Below are 16,554 nucleotides of genomic sequence, written 5' to 3' on the forward strand. Positions count from 1 at the left end.
CAGCGTTAGGGAGACATGTTGGGAAATAGATATGCGAAGGAACCATAGAAACCCATTCTACCGCCTTGGGTCTCCCGCGCAGCAATGCGACGCAGTGAAACCCGTCTCTCTCCACTCTATACCTTTCTGGCACCGGCCCACCATTTCAACCCAGTGAGATCCGTCCCACCCCATTTTACAGCTATCTGGCTCCGGGGCACGAATTCGACGCTGCAGTACCCGTCTCACCCAATTTTACCGCGTTGAGGTTCAAGCGCACAAAACCGACGCCATAGTATTCGTCTCCCTCTCTTTTTGGAAATTTTTGACTGATACACACATACGCAGATGCACACACGTGACAGAATAAGCCCGTTATTATATAGCATGATAGTTTGCAAATTTGGAAGTATACATTCACATAAAGGTTTATTTACCCTCACTAACATGTGAGAGAAACTAATTCGCCTTATCAAAACATGCATACATACCTGCATAGCTTTGGTAATGGTGAAAAGGTAGAGTGCTCGCCTATAAGGTGCATGGCGATGGTTCGGCAGAGTTGCAGAGTTTTGCATCATTATGGAAAATTTTCGTCACACACACACATACACATATATACACACACATACACACACACATACACACACACACATACACACACACACACACACACACACACACACACACACACACACACACACACACACACACACACACACACACACACACACACACACACACACACACACGGACTAAGCGCCTTTATTATATAGCATGACTTTTCTGAAAAATGTCCCCCTTCCTTGAGATCATTTGGCCTACTTTGCTCACTGCAATGCTAACAGCTGTGAGCCACCTATGACAAACGTCTCAGTTCTCAAACTTGATAATTCTTTAAAACTTACAAAAGAGACCGATTTTCGTGGCATTTCTATATTTCAAATAGACAGTTTTGCTCGCAAGGGATTATTTATCTATTATCCCGCACAATGTTGAATTCAAATGAATTCATGAAGTTCGAGACCGCTCCTCCAGATTCTTATTACCAACAACGCAGAGAGTTATAGCCGCCTCGCAAGAGTTCGACGGGCATCTCAGGATACAGTTACGCTATCCTACCAGTGTTTCTCTGCCACACTGACACGATCATATTTTATGACAAATAGAGAGTAACACATATTCGCAGAATAGTTAACATTAAAATTAAAAGCCTTTTAGAAGGTAATGAAAAAAGGGGAATGGTAAAGAGGGTTTCGGCGGATTCTCCGCGAATGCCTCCGAGACATAACGTGTCTAGTAGATATGCCGGCGGATACGCGAACATACCTCGAAGAGGTCACGCTCCAGTCGTTCATGAAGACGCAGACAACCGTCTTGTATGTTCTTCTACCCACAGAGACGCAAAGAACTGCGCAGTTACAAGGAAAAACGCAAGGAAGAGTAGTGTGAGTTGTCGAAATTATCGAATAAGTCAAAGAATAACAGTTTGATAGAAGTACATGGGATTTTGTATGATGTTGTAATAAAGAAAGGGAGTGAGTTTGTCTTTATATCACCTTCACAAAGTCTAGAAATCTTATCAAATTTGAACTCTTTTTCTTCCTGTAAGTTCCGAGAAGTCGGAGATACAGAAGGTCCCTCTATCCGGAAATAAATTAGGCTACAAAAAAGCTTGGGAGTTACAGGATAACGATAATTCTCATTACCGTTACTTTTGAAAGCTGGAATGTTCCGTTTAAACGAAAATTCTTATGCGCGTAATTTTGAAGCTACTAGATACATCCTTATCTCATATTTCGCGTGAAGATTTCTCTCTCTTACTCGATGGGAAACGGTGGAGAGTGTCCCGGCGGATTCTCCGCAAACGCCTCCGAGATATAACGTGCCCAGTGGATATGCCAGCGGATGGATACGCGAACATACCTCGAAGAGGTCACGCTTCATTCGTACATGAGGGCGCAGACAACCGTCCTAGATGTTCTTCTAGCCACAGAGACGCAGAGAACTGCGCAGTCACAAGTAAATATGCAAAGAAGAGTGGAAATTAGCGAATAAGTCAGAGAATATAGTCGGGTCAATACGACATGAAGCACGGACATTTGCGCAAGCGGCTTCGCTCGAAGCGGAGCGGTGGAGCGTAGCGGTTGGGATCGCGTAAGGACCCTCACTGCCGCCACTCACCTCTGCAGTTCGCCATGGTCCCAGCTCGATTCCAACCGCTGTCTCGACCGCACCGCTCCCGAGCGCGGTCACTTGCTTAAGGGTATGTGCTTCATGTCGTTTTGACCCAACTATGATAGTGTTAGATAGAAGTACATGGGATTTTGTATGGTGTTCTAATAAAGAAGGGGAGTGAGTTTTTCTTTATATCATCTTCAGAAAGTCTAGAAATCTCATCAAATTTGAACTCTTTCTCTTTTTTAAGTTCCAAGAAGTGAGAGACAGAGAGGGTCCTTCTGTGCTGAAGAAAAAATTAGGCTACAAGAAAGCTTGGGAGTTAAAGGATAACGATAATTCTTATTATCGTTACTTTTGAAAGCTGGAATGTTCCGTTTAAACGAAAATTCTTATGCACGTGAATTGAAGCCATTAGACACATCCTTATCTCATATTTCAAATGAGGATTTCTCTTGCTTCTGGTACGATTACAAAATTGAGATCACCTCATGTCAGAAAATTGCACTGAATGTGTCTGATTCTCCAAAACAATTTAGTAGATAGTGAATTATATCATAGCCGGTGATGCAGCATATGATCAGCGGTAGGTACGCAGAGTCAGCTATTTAGGTGCCAACGAAAGTGAATCTGTTTAGGACATGCACCATCGCTAATTGCTCTGACGAGACATGACCGGGGCATGCTCGAAAATCCGCCGAGACCCTCTTTACACGCACCCAAGAAAAAAATGGCTTACAAAAAATGAAGCTACAATAGAACAAAAATCAAAAACAAAGAGAAGAAGCAACATCAGAAACCTAGTCGAGCAAGCCCGCAAGACTTCAAAAAGGACCTACGTTGAAAAAGGTAATTTTTGAAAGCATTTTTAACGCTTGAAGTATTATAACTTCAGAAAGTTTTTAAACGCAACTCTTCAATAAACGAATTAGTGTGGACAAGAACCGAATCTAGTAAAGAATTGGAATGTACTGCATATAATCTGAACAAAATTGCTACTACCCAGTTCCGAATGTCTTCATAGTATGACTTTGCCTTAAAGGTACCTAGTTATGAGCGTGATCACGCCCAATTCTGCTTGCAAAACCGGGAAAAAGGCGTGAGAAACAACCTTGTTTGCACCGATTCCCTCGTTATAAGAAGCGAGCAATTTCCTAGTCGTTCAGCGTCCGTAATCCGAATAATATTACTCAAGTAAGCAGCACAAACTCCTCAACCTGCACAATCGCAGATGCCTTCCGGCTTGTCATCGTTCTATTAACCGTAAGAGTTGTACCGCTGGAGACGCGCATACAACCAGATCTGTTTCACACGCTTTCTTACAGATTACAAGTTGAACTTGGACGTGATCACGCTCATATTTGCGAACTACACTCCTACCCCCATCTATTCGTGGTGAGATACTAAACATCAATTTCGTGGTACGCTGGCTTTAGCGATCACACCACTCCACTTATTTCTTAATCACATACAGTAAATAATATAAGCGGTGTGCGAGCAACTCCCTTCCAGATGGACAACAAATGCTAAGCAAATTTTTTTCGACCTTTTAGCGCCGTTTTCAAGAGCTGTATCTGATTACACCCGTATTACTTCGTAATCATGACAGCAGAATCAAAAGCGAGCCTCTCTATACCAAGTAGCAAATGAGCCATAGGAAAAAAACTGCATACCTCATTAATATTCTTGTAGGTTTTGATAAGATCACAAGTCAGTTTCCTTATGGGAGCCTCAGCATGATTCCGGTAAATCTTCTCCGGTGCAGCATTGCAATCATCTGCTAAAAAACGAAACAATCTGAAATGTTTTCTTTTCAAAAACAAACTCAAAACTATTCGTGCAAGGCTGTAACTTTGAACAGAACTTTGATCGCAGCTACTTTTCACATATTTCGTTGCATAGGTGCGATAGTCCGAGCCGGTGTTTCGACCCCCTTCACTTTTGTACGGTTGGCGAAGGGACCCCCTTCACTTGAACTGCACCCCATGAACTAGACCCCCTTCACCTGAGGAGGGTTCGTCTCCTCCATATCACACCTATGGAAATGATCCTCATCACTTGAGCTGCAGCCCACAAGCTAGACCTCCTGAGTAGGGTCCGGTTCCTTCTTATCGCAATTATGCTTCCTTGGCAATGCGTACCGCAGTACAGCAGTACATTGTAGAAATCAAAATCGTCAACCGTCTTCACATTTCTTCTTGATCTTTATTTTTTTTCAGTGAATGGAATACGCGCGTGTTTCATCTCTGTTGGCGTATTCCATTCAATGAGCAACACCTCCCAAAAAGACAATGTTCATTTGGGATTCGCCCTTAAAGCAAGTACCACCGCACCAATAAGCGTAGCAATCCGTCAAACTCGTTCTTTTTTTGCTACAGGATGCTTAAAGGCATCACTCTAGTACTCGTATACGGGATCGTAGATAATGGAGAGAAGGGTAATTCCGTCCATTTCTTCCTAATTGCCGTAAAAAAATGGCCCAGAAGATACTTCGAGAGTTCCGGTGCGCTATTTCCTACAACGAGTTCGATTGGAGCGCTCCGCATCTTCCGGACCGTTTTTTTACGGCAATTAGGAAGAAATAGAGACGGAATCATCCCCCCCCCCCTTTTCTCTCCATAATCTACTATCCCGTATAAGAATACTCCACCTGAAATCCGTACCACCTCAGATTCGTGGGGTGGTGTCTTTAAGCTTCATAATTATAACATGTATGGTGTTGCACTCAAATTCACTTGGAGACCGCCAAGAGAAGTCCTGCACAGATCACAGATTACTACAACACTACTATACTGAAAGTAGTGACAAGCGACTGTCCGTACTGCAGGAACTCCAGATAGTTCTCACTACCCTTAACACATAATTGTGCTAGAAAAAATGGAGATGGTAAAACATCCGCAACACATAACGGGAGAGATGATCAGTCGATCCGGAATCAGAAAGTGTTCACCTGTGGATGTGGTACTTAGCTCTACATCAAACCTAAGGGCAGCTACACAAACCTTTCTGAGTAATGGTTGTTTGATGCTGGGAAAGCGGTGCATGAGCTTGCGCGACAGATGCATCTTGAGGTTGTTGCATAATATTATTCTTATTACGTCGCCGCTCCTCATCTGCTTTTGCACTCATTGCACGCACTTGTTCTGGTGTCATTGCCAGCCCACCGTCTAACAGCACCTGCAAACAACCCGACTTGATACATGTAGAACAGAAATAAACAAAAAGCGCATCTGAAGAATCATAACACCATTTAGTACTAAGATATGTCAGGCTTTTCTGAAAAAAAAAGTTTGAAAGATGAAGAAACACATTGAGATGCAGAACGAATAATTCGGAACAATACGAAGACAACGGAGAGAAGCCCAATCATAGGACGGCTATTTCCAAATTATGGGCTTTTCATCCTTAAACATGAACTAAGAGCAAATCAAAAAAGCACAGCTACAGAGAAAAGCACCAGTGCAGGAAAACGACGCACCTACAACGAGGACAATAACCGCACCAGCATGAGACGTTCCAAAATATACGGAACTCAACAAAAATGTATCGTCACATGTAGAACTGGTATCTCTGTTGTGAACGAAAGGAATTTTTAGTTGGTCACATTCTACATTGAAGGAAGGACTTAAGCAAAAAGGAAACTGGAATTCTCAGCGAGCTGATGCGTACATAATTCAAAATTGCGTTGGCGGAGGCGGAGCGGCTACCTCAATGTAGCGTTTTATGTTTAGGTCGCGTTTTCGCATTACAGATTCGTTTTCGGGTTTTGTACCCGCTCGCAGATGATTGCGAACATATCAGTGCAGCGCTGCTAGTATTTGGCTTCGAACGCCAAAACAGGGTTACGGGAAGGTCTAAGAGGGTAGACGTCTAGTGTAAGTCCACAGAAGCGCACCTGAACGCAGCATGAAGATTGCGAGTTTTCGATCGCGCTGCAGGTGCGGACAAATGCACGGGTGGAAGTAGTGTTTTTGTTCCAAGTAACTGCAAAAGTTATCGGTAGCTACGAAAAACGATGTCATCATCGAGTAAGTGTGCATGTAAAGAGGGTCCCGGCGGAATTTCGAGCATGCCCCGGTCATGCCTCGTCAGAGCAATTAGCGATGGTGCATGTCCTAAACAGATTCACTTTCGTTGGCACCTAAATAGCTGACTCTGCGTACCTACCGCTGATCATACGCTGCATCACCGGCTATGATATAATTCACTATCTACTAAATTGTTTTGGAGAATCAGACACATTCAGTGCAATTTTCTGACATGAGGTGATCTCAATTTTGTAATCGTACCAGAAGCAAGAGAAATCCTCATTTGAAATATGAGATAAGGATGTGTCTAATGGCTTCAATTCACGTGCATAAGAATTTTCGTTTAAACGGAACATTCCAGCTTTCAAAAGTAACGATAATAAGAATTATCGTTATCCTTTAACTCCCAAGCTTTCTTGTAGCCTAATTTTTTCTTCAGCACAGAAGGACCCTCTCTGTCTCTCACTTCTTGGAACTTAAAAAAGAGAAAGAGTTCAAATTTGATGAGATTTCTAGACTTTCTGAAGATGATATAAAGAAAAACTCACTCCCCTTCTTTATTAGAACACCATACAAAATCCCATGTACTTCTATCTAACACTATCATAGTTGGGTCAAAACGACATGAAGCACATACCCTTAAGCAAGTGACCGCGCTCGGGAGCGGTGCGGTCGAGACAGCGGTTGGAATCGAGCTGGGACCATGGCGAACTGCAGAGGTGAGTGGCGGCAGTGAGGGTCCTTACGCGATCCCAACCGCTACGCTCCACCGCTCCGCTTCGAGCGAAGCCGCTTGCGCAAATGTCCGTGCTTCATGTCGTATTGACCCGACTATATTCTCTGACTTATTCGCTAATTTCCACTCTTCTTTGCATATTTACTTGTGACTGCGCAGTTCTCTGCGTCTCTGTGGCTAGAAGAACATCTAGGACGGTTGTCTGCGCCCTCATGTACGAACGAAGCGTGACCTCTTCGAGGTATGTTCGCGTATCTATCCGCTGGCATATCCACTGGGCACGTTATATCTCGGAGGCGTTTGCGGAGAATCCGCCGGGACACTCTCCACCGTTTCCCATCGAGTAAGAGAGAGATGCGGGTGGATGAGGATGAGCAACACAAATACCGATGTACCCACAAAAACCACTCAACTGCACCCTTATTTCTGGAAGCTCTATCTTCTGTACTGACATTTGTATCAGGACCCGAATTCTGCATTGTTATGCTATATTTTTGGCGCTGTATCATATATCCATTATTCAAACATTCGGCATTGTAAAGAGTTATATTTTGACGGTCATCTTGTCAATATGACCGCCCACGAAGTTTGTTTATTCTACGATTGCTCATTATGCCTATTTTGTTAACGACCGCCCACAACGGCTTTCATTCCTGTGTTTCATGGCTCCCAGTGAGCAAATCGCTTTCGCCTATCAATAACTTCTTCGCCTATCAATATCGCTTTTGCCTATCAATATCGTCTTTGCCTGTCAATATCGTCGTCGCCTATCAATATCGTCTTCTCCTATCAATATCTTCTTCGCCTATCAATAAATTATTATACTACTACCACTGAACCACCTGTACTCTGAGGCAACAGCCTTATCGCTTTACTGATAGGGCATAAAAAAGGATCCGTATAAATCCTTCGCGCCAACACAATTTCTGGAAGCTCTATCTTCCTTTTTTCTCTTAGTAGCTTTAGCCAACATGTCATAGATAGTCCAGGACTCCATAGATAACCTCAGCTGTGATCAGTTTTACGAAAAAATAGAAGACAATCAACATGTGAATGTTGAAACCACGAACGAATCAGCGGAATCATCCCGTTTAATGATAGATCTAGCTCGTTTCTCTCGCTACAAAACAGCTCTTTGAACATTCTCAGTTGTTGGAAAATTGCTGAGTAAATGGGTGAAACGGTGCAATTACACCAAGTCAACATCGATTACGCTAAACGTACTCTCCCTCTATAAAAATGAGGATGTCATTGCTGCGGTGCATATGGAGATCTCTGAGAAACTCATCTTAGCAGCTATTCACGAAAACATCAACGTGCAAAAATTGCAAAAGCGATTCCCAAATCAGAAGATTATCAGAGACGAAAAAGGTATCATTCGATACAAGTCGCGCATTCAGAACGCCAATTTGCCACACGACGCAAAAATGCCAATTTTCATTCCGAATTACTCGAACTAGCCAGGTTAATCATTCATGACCTGCATTATGGAAACGCACACTGCGGTAAAGAACAGACATTAGCGCTGGCAAGACAACGATTTTGGATTCCCCAGCTATCTAGAGTAATCAAGAAAAATCTGCGTACTTGCATTACTTGTAAGAAATGCCACGGATTGTCATATTGAGCACCAGCGATGCCACCATTACCAACAGATCGGGTAATAATAACCAAACCCTTTGCAAATGTTGGATGCGACCATATGGGACTATTTGAGTCAAACATCAGACAGAAAATGTACGTCTGTTTGTTCACATGCCTTACTACCAGAGTTGTGTATCTTGAAGTGGTCGAAAATTCGTCAGCTGGTGCATTTTTAAGCAGCTTCATCTGTTTTATATCTCGAAGAGGTGTTCCAAAACTCATCCTAACTGATTGTGGAACGAATTTTAAACTGGGATCAAACGTGTTTGAAATTTTGTTTCTGGAAAATGATGAAAATGGTAGTTCTGTGATGAGCTATAGCGCCTCAGAGGGCATAAAGTGAATCTTCAATCCACCTGCCTCACCATGGATGGAAGGCGCATAGGAAAGAATGGTTGGAATGGTCCGTGAAAAGATGCTTTCAAAAAAGTATTGGACGTAAAAATTGTCATTTGAACAAATGACTACAGTAAATTCAAGAATTGAAGCGATAATTAACACTCGCCCGTTGATAAAAGTAAGTGCAACGGATCTTGATGAAATACCGATAAGACCTATCGATTTCCTACAAGGAAATCTAAAGTACTCTATTCCAAGCATGTAGTTACAGTGCGGTAATGGCGATACGTTACATGATCCCGGGTTGCTTCAGACAGTTGCGCAAGCACAGGAAGCATTAATGTTTTCGGAAACGATCGCTACAGTATTTTGGGAGCGATGGAACAAAGAGTATCTTACATCCTTGAGAGATAACCAGAGAGTGCTACTAAAACAACCGCGGCATGTGACAAATACACCGCAAATTGGAGAAATTGTACTTATTGAGCAAGAATTTCTTCCACGTGGTAACTGGATGTACGGCAAAGTACTAGAAACAGTACCAAGTGCAGATGGTCTTGTAAGATCAGCAAAACTCCTTACGCCAAACAAAAGAGTTATCCAAAGACCACTCAACAAGTTGTATCCTTTAGAAATACGTAGTTCTGTGGGAGACTCACATCTAGAACTCGAAAAAGACTCCACTTCTGAGCGGGAGATACACCAGAAAGAAAGAGTAGATTCAGCAGAATCATCTTCTCGCAGAACTCGTCCAACTAGACAATCGAAAACACATGCCTTGAGAGTCATTCAAGAATTTGAAAGAAGTTTTGACCGACCCTCTACTTCTTCGAGTAGGCAGGTATCCACATATCTGCTGATGGCTATGTTGGCATTATGAACTATATGTCCAGTGACAGCGACAGCACATGAGAACAACTCAATAAAGTGCAACGAAGGAAGAGTAGAAATAGTGTCTCCTTCATCAAGATTTGAGCTTTGCATCAGCGCAATGTGTAGAATTATGTCTGACGTATCGAAATCGTATATATTTGAATTGGAGAAATCATCATTAGATGAAAATAGCACGATTACGTTACGCTTTGAATGCGAGAGCTCACTGGTCTTCTCGACTATGCAGTGCGAACCGCCAGACTTTTGCGAAAAATCGGCCTTGCTGATGAGCAAAGATCTTATAGGTAATCCTCACTGTTGGCCACTTGGAGCCATAATCACCTTAACAGTGTTAGTTTACCTTTCGATCAATAGCATTATATTGATCATATGGTTAATTAAATGCACACGAAATGCAAAACGGAAAGGAACTCCGAATTCCACATCCGAAGAAGAAACAATTCCAGTGAGAACATTCAATCCACATCCGATCAATATACCGTTCGCCTTGTTGATTTGTGTCGCCCTCTTGGCACTAGCAAGCAAGGTAATTACTTGCCAGCATGGGTATATGAGGCATGGTGTAGAGGTAGTCTGCGAAAATCGCGGAAACTGCACTTATAATTACAACGAGGAAGTTCTATTCAATAGAATCAACTCCAATCTTTGTATTCAGCTTAATCATGCTAACAAAACTATCGGACTTATAAAGATACGTTCGAGACCAATGAAACTGTCCTGTTCCAAAGTTTCATTATTCTTCACTAGAGAGACGAAACTCAAGATCTACCACACAACGAGATGCTCACAAATGGGCTCTTGCACTTAGTCTAAGTACAGTAGAATTAGGCTGGACGAAGTAATTCCTGAGTTCAAAAGATCATCTCCATATCCAGGATACTCAATTTGTGGTAGCACATGCGGCGGTATAGCATGCGGTTGCTTCCTACCATTTCCAGCATGTACGTGTCTGAGGATTGCTCATGTTTCGAAGAAGACGCAGACTGTCTTTGAAGTAGTAAGTTGCATAGAATGGCAACCAGTAATCCAAATTGACGTAGATTTCATGCTTTATAATGAAGGAAAGCTGAAATCTTTCAGTTTACAACCTTATGCTACGCAAAAGTATGATGAACTGTCGTTGACAGTCATTTCTTTGCAAAAACCTCATTCTCCATTGATGGACAAAAGATTCGCTGTAACCCCAATGGAGGCTATGATGCTACCAGATCAATATCAACTTCCTGTTGAATGCGAGTCAGAAGCATCTGCTCTAGATGCCTTTGTGAACTGCACAAATCGCATGATCTGTTCTTACGAAAATATGAAAGCACCGCAAACATGTCAGTGTCCACATGATTCACTCCAAAATTTGAGGAAAGAAGTGTCAAATGTAATGCCCATACGCACTCCGTTCACAGAAATCTTCAGTGATAGCAAAGAAATCTATGCGCTCTCCAAGCAAGGAGAGATCACTCTCGCAATAGAATCCAATTTGCTTATTGGCGGTACTGAGTTCATAATCAATCAACCATGTGAGATCTCGGTTCGTGGGGTCAAAGGGTGCTACAGATTCTTTTGCAAGTCATCAATAAACTCGTGGGTTACAGTACAGTGCGAGAATCACGTTTTTCCCATTGAATGCGGCCCAACAAATACTTCCGTGCAAGTTATTTTAGACTTCGAATATTCGGTAGTATCACAAGTGTGCCACACATCATGTGATGGCAAGAATGTTACCTTTGATCTACAGGGAACACTCTTGTACCAACCAAGAAGCAAGAGAAATTTGCTCTCGTAGACAGAAGTGCAAGAGCTACATGCAAAGAATTCATTACTTAATTTTGATCTGCCTGATCTAAATCCACTAATGAATACCATAAAAATGCACTGGCATATAGCCCTTACCGCTTGCGCCACATTGGCTTTAGCCACTGGTTTGACGTACTTATTCGGACTCACAATGGTCTTAATGATAGCCAAAATAACGCGGTCACTAACAGTCAGCATAATCAAATTCGCTTGGAGAATGGTTTGCTTGGTACTGAACCTATTTGGCAAGACCACTGCGTGGATAATTTGCAATTATAGGCAATAATCAAGCTCGAATCATAAATCATATCACCGTAATAAGCACATTTAGTGATAAAAGAAAAATAAAAACTCAAAAGAGTACTAATTCTACTAGTAAGCCTGCCCCACCCAAGGCCGCACATATGAATAATAGAATGTGTCAGCTCCTGGAAAGGATCAACTATGAATTCTCGTAGTTCATTCTCGGATTCCGAATAACGACGCCGACGCCAACGAGCCGCAATGGAACGATGCCGACGCTAACTCCAACAAACTGCAATGGAACGACTCCACCGCCGCCGCCGACTCCAACAAGCTGCAGTCGAAAGAAGCAAATAGTGAAACCTATCGTCCGGTGATCATTGGCATTTGACTCGTTTCAATAATTTTAATTGTGTGGCTCGGAGTGTCCTAACATTTGTATCAGGACCCGAATTCTGCGTTGTTATGCTATATTTTTGGCGCTGTATCATATATCCATTATTCAAACATTCGGCATTGTAAAGAGTTATATTTTGACGGTCATCTTGTCAAGATGACCGCCCACGAAGTTTGTTTATTCTACGATTGTTCATTATGCCTATTTTGTTAACGACCGCCCACAACCGCTTCCATTCCTGTGTTTCATGGCTCCCAATGAGCACATCGCTTTCGCCTATCAATAACTTCTTCGCCTATCAATATCGCTTTTGCCTATCAATATCTTCTTCGCCTATCAATAAATTATTATACTACTACCACTGAACCACCTGTACTCTGAAGCAACAGCCTTATTGCTTTACTGATAGGGCATAAAGAAGGATCCGTATAAATCCTTCGCGCCAACACAATTTCTGGAAGCTCTATCTTCCTTTTTTCTCTTAGTAGATTTAGCCAACATGTCATAGATAGTCTAGGACTCATGGTTAGGCCCTCGGACGCCGACTAACACCAACACGCTGACTACTTACTTCAAAAAATGTATGCGCAGTTAAGTGGCCCCCAACTCCATTTATACCTAGACGGTAGACTTTTAGCTTAATCCTCTAGCTCGAAAATCAATAACAATTATGCGTAACAATAAAAATCATTCTAAATGCGTGCGGCCATACAGGAATTAAGTACGTGCGCGATAACGATGATTTGCAACCACTTAACTCCATGGGCAACCTCTTACACTATTTGGTGCCATAAATTAAAACCTTTTTACCGAAGTGTACATAGTGGTAGAAAATTAGCGGTCACGGTCTTTACGATGTAGGGAGCGCCGTTAACAAAATATGAGCTTACCTCATATTTGGATCAGGACCTCCAACTTTATATAGTCATATCTTATCAAGATGACCGCTCGCAAAGCTTACTTTTCTACGGCCGCCCATGATGGTCATTGCTGATTGTGGCTCCTAGTGAGCACATGGTCTTCGTTCGTCTGCTAATAAAGATTCGATAAAGTGTCTGGTACAATGTATACAAAGTACAATGACTTGCGGTGGCTAGCCGATGTGTCAGGTCAGTGTTTTTATCCTCCCAGACAAGCCTGAAGCCTGGTACCAATTCATCGACCCCGGAGGGATGAAAGGCTTGGTGAGCAGTAGGGCGGATTCGAAACTCCGATCGATCGTGCAGAAAGCGGAACCTCTAACCGCTACACTACACCTGCCCCTTATATATATATGCATATATATATATATATATATATATATATATATATGCATATATATATATATATATATATATATATATATATATATATACTAAGAAGCACGGTGCGTGCAAAGAGGTTCCCCGCGGAAATTAGAGCATGCCCCTGTCATGCCTCGTCAGAGCAATTAGCGAAGGTGCGTATCCTAAGGAGTTGGTCTCGCTGGTACCTAAATAGCTGACTCTGCTTACCTACCGCTAATCATACGCTGCATCACCGGCTAGGATATAATTCACTATCTACTAAGTTGTATTGGAGAATCAGACACGTCCACTGCAATTTTGTGATGTGAGGTGAACTTGTAATCGTACCAGAAGCAAATCCTCACGTGAAATATGAGATAAGGATATATCCAATAGCTACAAATACAAAGCAACGGTAATGAGAATTATCGTTATCCTTTAACTTCCAAGCTTTCTTGTAGCCTAATTTTTTTCAGCACCCTCTCTGTCTCTGACTTCTTGGAACTTAAGAAAGAAAAAGAGTTAAAATTTGATGAGATTTCTAGACATTCTGAAGATAGTATAAAAATAAACTAGGTCTCTTTCTTTATTACAACACCATACAAAATCCCATACTTCTATCAAACTCTGTTATTCTTCGACTTATTCAGTGATTTCGACAACTCACACCACTCTTCTTTGCATATTTCCTTGTAACTGCGCAGTTCTTTGCGTTTTTGTGGTTAGAAGAACATATAAGACGGTTGTCTGCGTCTTCTTGAACGACTGGAGCGTGACCTCATCGAGGTCTGTTCGCGTATCCGCTGGCACTATTCCACTGGGCACGTAAGGTCTCGGAGGCATTCGCGGAGAATCCGCCGGGACCCTCTTTACCGTTCTTCAAGAAGCACGGAATCACATAGGGAACTGGCAGGAAAGATGGATACAACTCAAGGAGAACCCAGAAAACAAAAACCAGCAGGAACAAATGACACCCACGCAGATCAAGAGACCGCATCAGAGTCAACTGCGATTGTAGAAACCGAGGAAAGTCCACCACAAAGTTGCCATTTGGGTCTCAGAGGACAATTCACTTTCGGAAGGAAGTAGAAAAGGCGATGAAGATTTTATATGTCGCGCTCTCAATCCAAAACAAATAAGGCTACCACGATTCTACGGGGACGAAGAAGAGTTCCGGGAATTTCGAGCAATGTATGAAACCCTCGATGACCAAAGCAAGGTTTTAAGCACAGTAGAAAAAATGCTGTCACAATAGAGCAAAAATAGTGCAAAAACTGATTAATTTGCAACCAGCGAAAGATGATGCTGACAACTGTATGCACACATTCGAAAAAATTCGAATGCTCACGGGACTACATGCCGTTCTTGGAAAAATCAATAATCAAAGACACGACCCTAAACTGCGCGCCGTCTGCGCCTCCTCGAACGCCACACTGTCACGTTCCTCGAGTATCGATTAGTGGGACGAGACGTGATTGGACGGCGGGAAAATGGCAGCAGTTGCACTCGAGCGACGGAGGGGATGGGCTGGGGAGCGGTAGGTAAGAGGGCGTGTTTTTTAGGTTAAGGTTAAGGTAGGTAGGTACTTAATAGGTTAAGTTCCCTTTGTGTAAGGCTGGAGAGCCTAGGACTAAGTTATCGTTGTACACTTAGAATGTGTTGCATGCATGATTATAATTGTTGTTCGGGTAGTAATTTCAATAAGTATATGGAGGTTCTGAGTATTATGTTGTTTCACATTATGTATTTTCGTTATCGCGAGATTCCGCTGATCTTTATGTTGTTGTGTTGTTAGTGGAAATATAAAGGTTTAATTACCCAAGTTTGAGGTATTGTGGAACGTCGGTTTGGACCGAATTACCGCGTGGCAAGAAATCAGGGCGAGCAAACTCTGGCGTATCCACATTATGAATCAAATGGTCTCTGCAAGCCAAAATATAATACGAATGCGAGAGAAAATGTGGACAGAGAAAATTCTGGGAAAATTTCCCTATACTGTCGTGGAAAATGTTCTTACAACTATTCAAAATCAAGACGAAGTGAAAATTGAAGATGTTATGGATCATCTAGAAAAGGAAATTAATGCAAAAAAGCCTGTAGACGCACGTTTGAAACATTGTGTTAAATTCCAAAACCATCCAAACCGAGGATATTACGGTCTAGATGTGGGGGAACACCGAAATCAGGAAAAATGTGTCGTTTTTGCGACAGCTCAAATCATATACCAGCGAACTGCTTGACAATTACTGACGTCAGATCAAGGCGAAATATGATGAAAGGAGGCAGACAATGCTGGAAATGTTTATCAGAAGAACATAGCAGTTATGGCTGCCAGAAACCCATTTGTCCTAAATGTGGCAGAATTCACGATATAAGCCTTTGTACGGTAGAGTCAAAACGATAGGAAGGTCGTGCGGTTGCGTAAGCTGTTGCGCTCGAAGCGGTGCGGTGGAGCGTAGCGGTTAATATCAAGTGAGGATCTCTTCCACCACCGTTCATTGCTGCAGTCTGCGACGGTCCCACCTCGACTCCAAACGCTATCTCCATCGCGCCGCTTCGAGCGCAGTTGCTTACGCAGCTGCACCGTGCCTCATTTCGTTTTAACCCGACAGTAATTGCACAAAAATTTGTAATGATCAGATCTAGTAATTGAATACAGCAGTTATGACTGTCAGAAACTGAAGGACTGAGACTAAGATCTGTATAAACCTGAGAATTCGCGGTGAACATCAACACCCGCAAATTTAGTCGTCTAGATAACTATTATGACCTCGTAAACACGGTTGATATTATGACATTGCCATCTAGACTATGCATTGCGCGTAACATACTCGGACCAACGATACACGGCAAGGGGTCAATCTATTCCCAGCAAGAAACCACAACGATAACACATGGCCTTAGCCTTGTTCAAGAGCAGAATGAGTCGGAGATTTAAAAAAAAAGTTGTTCGAATTAGATGGTTTAGGAATATCATCAGAAGAATGTGCTCAGATACGAAAACAAGTTCGAGCACTTCAAAACCTATTCGAGATCAATATCGTTTGAAAACGGCATTGT

At 42.4% G+C, this 16,554-nt stretch overlaps 2 protein-coding genes across 4 annotated transcripts in view; one reads left to right on the forward strand and one right to left on the reverse strand.

The window, feature by feature from the left end:
- The window catches only part of RB195_022162 (uncharacterized protein), a gene marked incomplete at both ends in the record, with an annotated part of 33,878 nt that extends 23,990 nt beyond the window's left edge, over nucleotides 1–9,888 (reverse strand). For 2 of the 3 annotated variants that reach the window (XM_064209191.1, XM_064209190.1), the window contains 3 exons: nucleotides 3,831–3,937; nucleotides 5,160–5,334; nucleotides 5,865–5,903. In XM_064209191.1, coding sequence (XP_064065070.1) covers nucleotides 3,831–3,937; nucleotides 5,160–5,334; nucleotides 5,865–5,903 — 321 coding nt within the window. Of the gene's footprint in view, nucleotides 1–3,830; nucleotides 3,938–5,159; nucleotides 5,335–5,864; nucleotides 5,904–9,563; nucleotides 9,660–9,729 lie in introns of those variants that run through there. The other variant, XM_064209189.1, reaches the window with a different exon arrangement.
- Nucleotides 9,889–9,990: 102 nt separating this feature from the next.
- On the forward strand, nucleotides 9,991–11,619 carry RB195_022163 (uncharacterized protein; the record flags this gene model as incomplete). The annotated part of the gene is made up of 4 exons (XM_064209192.1): nucleotides 9,991–10,082; nucleotides 10,245–10,324; nucleotides 10,674–11,312; nucleotides 11,531–11,619. The coding sequence occupies 4 exons, from the start codon at nucleotides 9,991–9,993 to the stop codon at nucleotides 11,617–11,619; spliced, it is 900 nt and encodes a 299-aa protein (XP_064065073.1).
- Nucleotides 11,620–16,554: the final 4,935 nt, after the last annotated feature.

The sequence above is a fragment of the Necator americanus genome, chromosome X (assembly GCF_031761385.1).
Source record: "Necator americanus strain Aroian chromosome X, whole genome shotgun sequence".
Taxonomy (NCBI): domain Eukaryota; kingdom Metazoa; phylum Nematoda; class Chromadorea; order Rhabditida; family Ancylostomatidae; genus Necator; species Necator americanus.